We start from the raw sequence: 12,516 nt of genomic DNA, 5'->3' as shown, positions 1-12,516 counted from the left end.
ACACTGTGGCAGGGAGCACATGTCCACTTGGACTGCTGGGTCACAGCTGCTTCTGTACGGGCTGCTGCTGATGTTCAGGGAGAGAAAACATCAGTCTTCTGGTGTCCTCAGAAGGAAGCCTGTGCAGATTTTCTTCCACCGACCATTAAAAATCACGTCATGTGCCACCACAGATTTTGTGACTTAGGGAAATAGTGCTTTAGACTGTAGTTTCTTCAGATTTTTTTTTTTTTAAAGATTTTTTATTTATTCATTTGAGACACAGAGATACAGAGAGAGAGAGAGAGCATGAGCAGGAGCCGAGGCAGAGGGAGAGGGAGAGGAAGGCTCCCCGCTGAGCCAGGAGCCTGATGCAGGACTCTATCCCAGGACCCCGGGATTGTGACCTGAGCCGAAGGCAGACGCTCAACCATCTGAGCCACCCAGGTGCCCCCAGATGTTTCTTGAACAGTGATGTCACACCAGTTGTTCTTCACCTTTTCCCCTAAATAGTCCTGGTATGGACTTAGTAGCTATTTATTTATTTATTTATTTATTTATTTATTTATTTAAAAGATTTTACTTATTTATTTGACATAGAGAGAGGGAACACAAGCAGGGGGAGTGGGAGAGGGAGAAGCAAGCTTCCCGCTGAGCAGGGAGCCTGACACGGGGCTCGATCCCAGGACCCTGGGATCATGACCTGAGCCCAAGGCAGATGCCTAACGACTGAGCCACCCAGGCGCCCCTGGACTTAGTAGCTTTTAAAAAGTGGTCTTCAGAGTGTGTAGTAGTTGTCATATAGTATTGGGAACCTTGTGACTACCAACTCTTGTATTTGCTAATGTCTCTTTGGTATACTTGAGTCCGTGTGAAGCAGTGCTTTTTGGAGTGTAGTGTAATTAATAACTGAAAGACTGATCTCCTAAGATACAGCTAGAATAACTAATTGTCTTCATTTTGAAAGTTTAGCTTGTGGGATTTCTAAGTAGCTAAAGAATGGATCGATCGGTAGGTTGAATTGGCAAAGAACCATGGGCAAGCTGCAGATTTGTCTTGCAGATGTTTTTCCAGATGCGAATTCAGAAGTCAGGGCGGTGACTGCTGTAGTGGCTTGGCCCTGGGAGTGGGAGCAGCGGCTGTTGCTGGGGCCCCTGCTGGAGTCTGAAGGAGATCCTGCTGTGCTGTTTCTTTTGTCTTGCCTGTTTGGCTTAATTTCCCAAGTGGACACGATGCTCTGAGCATCTTCTGGCTTGCCACCTGGAGGCTGTGTAACTCTGCAGAGGTTCCATTAGTGTCAAAAGAAAGTAATATGTTCACTTGATCATTTGAGTCACTTGGCATCACCCCTACCCCTCCACATCCCATATCCTTAAATCTTCTCTCCAGATCCATCCCAGGGCACCTAAATCATTTATTAAACTGACTTCCTGCCAAATGTACTTATTTTTGATTTAGTTACATTCAGCCAGTCATAGTATTCACTGGGGGACACAGAGGTAGAGAGAAGAAAGGCAGGCCTTCTGCTTCTCCAGGTATATTTAAGGATATTCATCTAAAGTGGCATTATTGCTTCACCATACCCAGTTTCCTAGAGACTAAGCGGGTCTACTTGATGTTGAATCTATACCTGAGTTGAAAGAAAGTCATCTTTATAAAAGGCTTGCATATGGGCTTTTTTGTAATCTAACTTTTTTTTGATCTTTAATATAATAAATAAATATTGAGAATTTTGATTCTTCACAACCAGTCAGTGCCTTTTTTTTTTTTTTCAAAATTTTTTTTACTTATTTATTTGACAGAGAGAGACGCAGCGAGAGAGGGAACACAAGCAGGGGGAGTGGGAGAGGGAGAAGCAGGCTTCTCGCCAAGCAGGGAGCCCAATACGGGGCTCCATCCCAGGACCCTGGGATCATGACCTGAGCCAAAGGCAGACGCTTAACGCCTGAGCCACCCGGGCGCCCCGAGTCAGTGCATTTTTTATCGGGCCTCCATATGGTTGCTGGATAGTACCTATTAATTGCCAACCTTAGAGACCTTATAGCAAGTACAGTTATACCTTACCCTTAGTGTGCTCATGAGCTTGTAGCAGTCACTTATCATTCCCATTCTAATTGTTTATGGCATCATTGCTTATATACATTACATAATCAATGAAAATCCTCTTTATTACTTTTGGAAAATCTGTGAAGAAATTTTCCATTAGAACATGATAGTAATGGTTTAAAAATTTTATGTAAACCTTTTACAGTTAAAAATACCATATCAATATATCTACCATGTACCTTATTTGAAAAATTATTAAATGTGAGAGTGTGCAAAATGGACTTACCTCCTCACCTGCACACACTAAATATTTGACATTTACCTAACATTTAGTGCCAGCGCTATTTCAGGTACTTTTTACTTCTGCCCATCTGTTTAATTTTTCTAACAAGATACAGGTACTCTTTATAATCTTAGTTTATAGATGAGAAAACTGAGACACACAGGTAATTTACCCAAGGTCATGTAGGTAATAGATGATGGCATAGCTGGGATTCAGATCTCAGCATTTTGACTTACAGTCAGCTCTGCTGAATTGCCATTTAAAGTGGAGAGTAGTGTAATTATTTAAATTTTGGTTTTAGTCATTTTAAATGTGACATTCTTTCATTGGGTAGGAATTTGGTCTCTATTTTTTCTAAGATCTCCACTGAAGTAATGAAGTGTGTGGTCCATCACTGAACTTTCTCTGTTTCTACTCTACCTTTAAAATTTCTGTAACAGTTCTATGTGGAGGAGCAAAGACTGGCATGTAAAAAAGTGTTACATGGATTTTAGTTGCTTGGTTAATTGCTTTACAACCCACTGGAGGCTTCAAGCTTGGCAAGAGAGACATGCATTTTCCTGTGTGGAATTCTCTGTTTGGGAACCGAAATGTCCTATAATGAACTGCATTAATTTACTTCTACCCTGAACATTCTCTTTTCACCAGCATGTTTCGCCAAGGGATGCATGACTTGAAAGTCTGGCCTAATGTAGAAGCAGATGGATCAGAACCCACAAAAACTCCTGGCAGAACAAGCAGTACTCTTTCAGAAGATCAGATGAGCCGCCTTGCCAAGGTAAAAAAGAAACTATCAGAACAGGTGGAAAGCTCTGAGTGATGCCTGCTGTAGAAGAAATTGGCATTATGAATTGTCAGATCATTTTTTAATTTAAATTTAATTTTTTAATAATAATTTTATTGGAATGATAATTCACATACTGTAAAATTCACTCTTGGAAAGTGTATAGTTCGGTGGTTTTTTAGTAAATTCACTAAAAGTTGAATTGTGTAGTCATGTCACTATTTAATTTTAGAACATTTTCATCAAAAATGTGGCCATACACTGTACCTATTAGTGGTCAGTCCCCTTTCCCTCTGCTCTCCAGCCCCTGGCAACTATTAATCTACTTTCTATCTCTGTGGATGTTCCTATTCTGGACATTTTGTACAAATGGAATTATACAGTATGTGGTCTTTTGTGTTTATAATTCTGTCAGATTTGAGAATGTAGAGCTTTTGGTGATACTTTCAAAATGACTGTCTACCTTTTTTGGTGACATAGTCTTAAAGATGCAAGTATTACATGCTAGACATTCTTATGTTGCTTGGAAGTAACACTATAAAACCAGCTTAAATTATTACCTGGTCTCAATTGCTCTCACACTTCCCCCACTTCTTTTTTTGTAATCAGGCGCTGAATTGTTACCTTTTTTTTAAAAATTGTTTTAATGTAGTGTTTTCATTTAGGAAAAAAGAAAAACTCGGATCAATTCTGTGCTTAAATCACAACAGTATAACTTTTTTTTGTTCACAAAGCACTATGCCAGATACTGTGTAAAGATCCTTTTACAGTTCTTCTGAGAGACTCTTTTAATTCTTATATGTAAATTTCCTTTTCAATCTTACTTGTATGGATGACTCTTTAATGTCTGGAGAAAGTTTTGATGCCAGGCATTTTATAGCTTGTTGCCTCAACCTACATATGGAAGAAATCTTAATTATAAAGAATAAGTACTTGCATTGCTTGGCTTTGTTCTTCAACATAAAATTTTTGTTGTCAAGTTCATTCTTTGTCTTTTAGTGTTGCTCTTTTATGGAAAAATGATATCATAGTTTCCTCATAAGCTTTCTTTCTTTTTATTTTTTTAAATTTTTTATTGTTATGTTAATCACCATACATTACATCATTAGTTTTAGATGTAGTGTTCCATGATTCATTGTTTGTGCATAACACCCAGTGCTCCATGCGGAACGTGCCCTCTTTAATACCCATCACCAGGCTAACCCATCCTCCCACCCCCCTCTCCTCTAGAACCCTCTGTTTGTTTTTCAGAGTCCATCGTCTCTCATGGTTCATCACCCCCTCCGATTTCCCCCCCTTCATTCTTCCCCTCCTGCTATTTTCTTCTTCTTTTTTTTTTCTTAACATATATTGCATTATTTGTTTCAGAGGTACAGATCTGAGATTCAACAGTCTTGCACAATTCACCGCGCTTACCAGAGAACATACCCTCCCCAGTGTCTATCACCCAGTCACCCCATCCCTCCCACCCTACCCCCCACTCCAGCAACCCTCAGTTTGTTTCCTGAGATTAAGAATTCCTTATATCAGTGAGGTCCTATGATACATGTCTTTCTCTGATTGACTTATTTCACTCAGCATAATACCCTCCAGTTCCATCCATGTCGTTGCAAATGGCAAGATCTCATTCCTTTTGATGGCTGCATAATATTCCATTGTATATATATACCACATCTTCTTTATCCATTCATCTGTTGATGGACATCTGGGCTCTTTCCACAGTTTGGCTATTGTGGACATTGCTGCTATAAACATTGGGGTGCACATACCCCTTCGGATCCCTACATTTGTATCTTTGGGGTAAATACCCAGTAGTGCAATTGCTGGATCATATGGTAGCTCTATTTTCAACTTTTTGAGGAACCTCCTCCATACTGCTTTCCAGAGTGGCTGCACCAGCTTGCATTCCCACCAACAGTGTAGGAGGGTTCCCCTTTCTCCGCATCCCCGCCAATATCTTTCATTTCCTGACTTGCTAATTTTAGCCATTCTGACTGGTATGAGGTGGTATCTCACTGAGGTTTTGATTTGGATTTCCCTGATGCCGAGCGATGTTGAACACTTTTTCATGTGTCTGTTGGCCATTTGGATGTCTTCTTTGGAAAAATGTCTGTTCATGTCTTCTGCCCATTTCTTGATTGGATTCTTTGTTCTTTGGGTGTTGAGTTTGATAAGTTCTTTATAGATTTTGGATACTAGCCCTTTATCTGATATGTCATTTGCAAATATCTTCTCCCATTCTGTCGATTGTCTTTTGGTTTTGTTGACTGTTTCTTTTGCTGTGCAAAAGCTTTTTATCTTGATGAAGTTCCAATAGTTCATTTTTGCCCTTGCTTCTCTTGCCTTTGGTGATGTTTCTAGGAAGAAGTTGCTGCGGCTGAGGTTGAGAAGGTTGCTGCCTGTGTTCTCCTTTAGGATTTTGATGGACTCCTGTCTCACATTTAGGTCTTTCAACCATTTGGAGTCTATTTTTGTGTGTGGTGTAAGGAAATGGTCCAGTTTCATTCTTCTGCATGTGGCTGTCCAATTTTCCCAACACCATTTGTTGGAGAGACTGTCTTCTTTCCATTGGACATTCTTTCCTGCTTTGTCAAAGATTAGTTGACCATAGAGTTGAGGGTCCATTTCTGGGCTCTCTGTTGTGTTCCATTGATCTATGTGTCTGTTTTTGTGCCGGTACCATGCTGTCTTGATGATGACAGCTTTGTAATAGAGCTGGAAGTCCGGAATTGTGATGCCGCCAGCTTTGCTTTGCTTTTTCAACATTCCTCTGGCTATTCGGGGTCTTTTCTGGTTCCGTACAAATTTTAGGATTATTTGTTCCATTTCTTTGAAAAAAGTGGATGGTATTTTGATGGGGATTGCATTGAATGTGTAGATTGCTCTAGGTAGCATTGACATCTTCACAATATTTGTTCTTCCAATCCATGAGCATGGAACGTTTTTCCATTTCTTTGTGTCTTCCTCAATTTCTTTCATGAGTATTTTACCTCATAAGCTTTCTAACCAAATTACTGTTGTCATCTTCCCCTCTGTAATTAAATAAATACGTTTTAATTTCCAGTACAGCTACTCATTCTGAGATTTTGTTTACATTCTTATATGGGATGTAGGAAAGTTCTCAAGCTTTTCATGTGCCTACCTTCTCTCTAAGGGTTTATCTTAGTGATGAACTTTATGCTACTCTTTGTGACTTTTTTTTTTTAATTTTATTTATTTATTTGAGATTGAGAGTGAGAGAGAGCATAAGTGGTGGGGGAGCGGGGGAGAGACAGAAGGAGAAGGAGAAGCACAGTCTCTGCTGAGCAGGGAGCCCGAGGTGGGGCTCGATCCTAGGACTCCAGGATCATGACCTGAGCTGAAGGCAGACGCTTAACCAACTGAGCCACCCAGGCGCCCCCTTTGTGACTTTTGTAAACCTTGAATAGTTATAGAAATTTTATCAAAAGCAGCTCATTAATAGCCATGGGTCACAAAAGGTTAAATTTCAAATGCAGGAGGAATGTAGCATGTGTTGAAGAAGTAAAGCTTTTAAATATTTTTTTTTTGCAAATAGCAATATGATTCATATTATGGATGAAATTCCAAATTTGAGGGGTAATAGGCAGAGTCAAGAAATACAAAGCTATATGGTTGCACAGTTCATCTACTTTGGTTCTCTTTTAAACAAATTATTTATGCTTCTGTCCATATGTTTCTAATTTTTTTCCCCAATTATTTTTGATGCAATATTCAAACATAATTTTTATAACAACTGACTATGCCATTTTTCAAACATCAGTATACGCAGCATTGAAATTTATTTGAACTGGACTTTTGGATTTTTAAGGTCTCATGATGTTACGCATTTCTCGTTTTTATCTTTTGAATTTTATGGTAGCAAAAGAGATGTGACTTGATAATGATCAACTTTTTTATGATTGAAACAATAACCCGTTAGAGTTTTATGGGTTTATATTTATTCTTTTGGTTATTAGTGCACATTTGCAGCTTTAGAAATGATGTCTATGCATATGCAGAGCTAAATGAGGTGTTGGGAAGACGCTTTCTTAACATGTTTGTCAATTGGTAGGAGTTGTCTGTAGTCTCAATTCTTTATATTGAAGAATATGGCAAGTTGGGTCCTAATTTTTTTTTTAAAGATTTTATTTATTTATTTGACAGAGAGAGATGCAGCGAGAGAGGGAACACAAGCAGGGGTAGCGGGAGAGGTAGAAGAAGGCTTCCCGCTGAGCAGGGAGCCCGACGCGGGGCTCGATCCCAGAACCCGGGGATCATGACCTGAGCCGAAGGCAGATGCTTAACAACTAAGCCACCCAGGCACCCCGGGTCCTAAATTTTTAAGAGATATTAAAATTTATATGTTGTCTGTATTTCCCAGAGTAGTTAACAGTTTTCAAATAAGTCTTTATTCATTAGTTTATAAATCTTTAAAATGGGAATAAAAATTAATGAGAATGAGTATCTAACAGCCTTTTTGAGGCTAATTGGAGATGAACTCTTTTCAAAGTTCTTTGCTCCTAATCGAATTGTACTTTTTACTTCTGAGTGGAGACTTCAGAGCTTGCTATACTGTGACACCCTGCTTTAGTGTTACTTCATGCTCCCCACAGACTAAAGAGAAACCATTAAAACCAGTAATTACTTTCCCTATATGGAAAAATACATCATGTTTGTAGCATTGTTGAAGGAACTGCTCCCCCTCTGAAGTCAGCTCTTTCTCTTTCTTGGCACTTGGGTTATGTGCTTCATTCTTTTCTGTATGGCAGTTGGTCATGCTGTTTGAGGTTTCAGAACCTGTTCTATCCCTGCTGCTGTAGAGGAAGAATGTGTTTTCAAAAGATGATGTCTTAGGTTTGGTGAAATTGGAAGCTTGGGCACTTGGAAGAACTTTTCAGTGGGAAGGGCACTGCAGTATGAGTCAGAGACTTGGCCATCCCACTGAATCACAGAAAATAAATTCTGAGCCTGTGAAGTCAGAAGTTTAGAATGGATGATTTCTGAGGTCCTGTGTAGCTATTCATATTCTGTTATTTTCAAAGTACTGAAATAGTGGGGCATTGGGGTGGCTCAGTTGGTTAGGCCTCTGGCTCTTGATTTCCACTCAGGTCATGATCTAGGGGTCCAGGGATTGAGCCCTGCGCCAGGCTCCGCACTCAGTGGGGAGTCTGCTTGAGGATTCTCTTTCTCCCTCTGTTCCTCCCCCTGCTCGTGTGTGCACCCTCTCTCTTTTTCTCTCTCTCAAGTGAATAAATCTTAAAAAAAAGTTACTGAAATAGCAGATAATCAGGATTATTTATCTACCTGGATTTTATAGTTATCGCCTTAGTAGAGCATAAATATGTAATCATCTATTTGTAGTTGTGAATGTGCTTGTTCATGTCATTCCTTTTTTTTCTGCGATCTCTGTGCTTAGAGTAAAGTATTATTCAGGACCTGCCTAATATGAATGATGTGGCTCTGCTCTTAGATTCGATTTTTGTTGTTGTTGTTTGATTAGTAACTGCTTCTTTAGTTCAGGTTTTCAGATTAGCTTCCTGAGTCTGTTTCCCTTGCCTTATACCAGAGAAAGTATACTTTGATACTTGTTATGTCTGAACTTAAAATTATATTTCCATATTTGTTTTGTTCTTAAAATTGTGCCACAGTAGCTCTCTTTTCCTCTCATTTTCCTTCCCTTCTCATTTTTCTGGTTCCACATTAAAAAGTTTGTTTAGTTAGATTGTCATTATCTTCCTCAGAACACTTTAAAATTGTCTCTGGTACAATACATTTTTAAAAACTGGGAAAGAATGTGTATGCTTGTGTTTCCATTTTTATACAGAAGGAACAGATTTTAGGTATAATATTCTTATTTCTCATACTACCATTTTAAGGAAGTAAATGAGAAGAGGCTGACATGGTTAGAACTGAATAGTTTATTTCTTGTACTTTGATTTTCCAGTCAGTAAATTTACTATGATTGTTTCTAATTGTTGAGAAGGCAGTTGGACTCAGAGTAGAAAGGTGTAGATAAATCTTAATAATAGCAAAGCATGGTTACCACGCACCGTACCCATGAGCCAAAATAAATAGCATAGTGACAATTTTCAAACTGCCGTGTAAGAAAGTTTATTCAGTTACAGAAGTGCTTTAGTCTTGACTGCCTAGGGATAATGGGACAAGAGGACTGTGAAATGAAGATGAACTATTTAAATGGCTTGTGAAAGATGGCATTAGATAATTATTAAGCAGAGAACCTCACACAAGCTGGACTAACCATTCTTATTCAACTTATTGCTTGTTCAGCTATGAAAGTTGAATTATAACTGCAGTATGAGTAACTGAAGTTTAAAAGCCTGATTTCTAGGTTGAATAATTTTAAAAGTCAAATGCTTTCAGAGGGCTTTTAGTGGAATTAACCTCTCTGATGATTTTACATCATTTTTTGAACATGCCTAGTTTTCCTTTGAGGAAAAGAAAACAAAATGGGACAGTCTTCGGTTTGGTTCTTGTTTTTTATAAGTTGGATTTCTTAGACTTCATAGGAAATAGGAAGAAATGAATGCATTAAAATATACTCACCCCTCCCCAATTCTTCCTCATTATCTTTTTTTTACCCAGCTCTAAATTTTCCTAATTAATATTTACAAATATAGTATCTTTCTGTTTGAATTGATTTGTGAAAATAATCAAAGGCCAGAGCTCTGGAGCATTTACTTTCATTGTCCATGACCCAGCCTTTTAATGACTGTGGGCCTTACTTGAGCAAATTTGCCCATTGTTCCTATCTGCTCCGTTTTTCAGCTTGTCATATCATAAGAGTTTTATGACTAGGATGCATATCCACCTGGGGTTTTGGATGTGACTACCAAGCTTCAGTGTTTGATATATATTTGAATCCATGTCTTTAGACATGTAAGGTTAGTGCAAAAGCATGCTTCTCCACTGTCTCCTTTTCATTTTAGCAGCTCTGCTTGATACCTTTGGAATGTGCTTTAGTTTCTGTCAATTTGATTAAGAGGAGGCAAAGAGAAAGTAATGACTAGATGAAAAATACTTTGTGGTCTGTGTGACATACATAGGTTGGGGAAAGTTGAGTGTATAGGTGAGCACTGCGACAGTGAAGTTGTGGTAAGATGAGGTGATGTTTCAGGCTGACCCTCATATTGTCTGCATGGGATCATTCTGGGTCCAGGGTCCAGACTTCAGGTTTATAGCAATAGAAACTGGATGTTTTTAGTTCATCCAAGAATAATTAGTATCTTGAGGATAGGCTCATGCCAATCAGTTGGAAGGGTTATTTATAATCTAGAGCTGTACTATCTAAAATAATAGCCATAATTCACTTTATTGGCAATTTAAGTTAATTAAAATTAAATAAGATTAGAAATTCAGTTGCTCTGTTACCATAATCACATTTCAAATGCTCAATTGCCACATGTGGCCAGCAGCTATTGGACAGTGCAGATATGGAATATTTCCATTATTGCTAAATGGTCTATTGGACAGCAGTGGTCTAGAGTGCCAATTTACTAATCTGTAATGGGTTAGTGACCATATTATTATCTTTCTGGTAACTATATTACTTGTGTCTGCTACCCAGGACACCTTTTCTTTAAAGCACCTTGGAAATTAAATTAGTCTTCAGGAGATTGTTGATTTCTTAGTGAGCCATGAAGGAGCTAGCCTGAAGGAACTAGAAACTGCTGTGAGATATTTCAGTTTGGGGAAATCTTAAAAGGACCTTCTCTCTTGACATTATCTTTTTGGTTATAGCATTACTTGAATATGCTGTCTACACTGCATCTTTTGAATAAACATCGACAAATTATCATGGTTACAAAATAATCCTTTAAAATTGAGATTAAGGTAACAAGAAATTTTCTGGTGACATAATTTTGTGGAGTGGGATTGAGGCTATTTATTTTATTTTATTTATTTTTTTTAAGATTTTATTTATTTGACAGAGCGATAGAGAGAGAGAACAAGTAGGCAGAGAGGCAGGCAGAGGGAGAGGGAGAAGCACGCTCCCCGCTGAGCAGGGAGCCCGATGCGGGGCTCGATCCCAGGACCCTGGGATCATGACCTGAGCTGAAGGCAGTCGCTTAACCGACTGAGCCACCCAGGCACCCCGAGGCTATTTATTTTAAATTATTTTTTAGTACTCTTTAACCTGCTGAAACATTTGCCCTTGAAAGAAAATATTTTACATTGAATGCATTACATTGAATGGGTACTAGTCTAGAGGCATTAATTAGAGGAGACTTTTATTATAAATATGTGGAAAACTTTTCTTTTTTTAAAAAATGTTTTCATAAAAATTTATTCAATGTAAGGGACTTTATTCTAAGATTGCATTCTTTCGGTGCTTTTGAGTATTAAAATGTCTCATTTGATAGTAGCACTTAAAAAATGACTTTACTTGGCAAAATAAATTTTGGGAACATTTTTATAAGTAAAAATTGTAGTTGACATGCAATATTGGTTTCAGGTGTACAACATGGTGATTCAACATTTATATACTTTATGAAATGCTCACCACGATAAGTGTAGTTATCATCTGTCACCATACAGTTATTACAGTATTATCCCTCTTTGTCTCCACCACCATCACCTCTCTTGAAGGCATACTTCTGTATGTTGGAGACAAAAAAAAGGGTATTACAAGGTTGACGCTGTTGTTACTATTAGTGCATTATGAGTAATAATAATAAGTAATAATGATAATCACCTTGCATGTATAAAGTGTTTTAATATCTATAAAGCCTTTTAGTATAGATTGAGAACTAAAATGGAGAAGTGGTTAAAATCATGACTTTGAACATGGTTTTTCATTTTGATTTCAGTTGTCTCTTGTTTAGTTGTGATCTTAGATTAGCTACTTAACTTTTTCTAAGCCATGAAATCCTCATCTGTACAATAGTAATAGTAGTTAACGTCTACTTTTTTGAGTTATTGTGAAGACTAAATATAAATGAGATAAACTATTTAAAGGATTTCATATTGCTAGGCATCACTGAGCACTAACAAATGTTAGCTGTTGTTATTACTTTATCTTATGTGTTTTCATTCGATTCTAATGAGTATAATGATTGGACTTATAACATACATTGTTTTTAAACTCCTGAGAAGATGGAAGCTTAGAGAAGTTAAGTGATTTATTTAAGGTGTTATATTTAGTAAGTTGAACCAAAACCTAAATTCAGGTCTTTAAATTCTTCATGTAAATATCTTTCCAAAGATAAGCATATGACTTTTTTTAAGATTTAAGGCTTGTGAAGGATTTCTTTGTATGGAAAATACGTTTTTCTTATCAGGAAGATAAAAATTGAATATAGGAGAAGGGGCAGAGGGAGCGTCAAATGGCATGTAGGGCATAAAAAAATGGTGCCTGGGAACTTAGTAAACAGGATTTGCCTATGGTCAGTGAGTACCCATTGCA

At 37.9% G+C, this 12,516-nt stretch overlaps 1 protein-coding gene across 2 annotated transcripts in view; it reads left to right on the top strand.

Moving 5' to 3' along the window:
* Nucleotides 1-12,516, top strand: part of PIK3C3 (phosphatidylinositol 3-kinase catalytic subunit type 3) — a 142,645-nt gene that overhangs the window by 13,252 nt on the left and 116,877 nt on the right. For both annotated transcript variants that reach the window (XM_032421464.1, XM_032421465.1), the window contains exon 4: nt 2,957-3,086. In XM_032421464.1, coding sequence (XP_032277355.1) covers nt 2,957-3,086 — 130 coding nt within the window. The remainder of the gene's footprint in view (nt 1-2,956; nt 3,087-12,516) is intronic.

Source organism: Phoca vitulina, unplaced genomic scaffold, assembly GCF_004348235.1.
Source record: "Phoca vitulina isolate PV1807 unplaced genomic scaffold, GSC_HSeal_1.0 scaffold24, whole genome shotgun sequence".
NCBI classification, from domain to species: Eukaryota; Metazoa; Chordata; class Mammalia; order Carnivora; family Phocidae; genus Phoca; species Phoca vitulina.
Note: the sequence above shows the minus strand (reverse complement) of the source record. Positions and strands in the feature narration are given on the sequence as shown.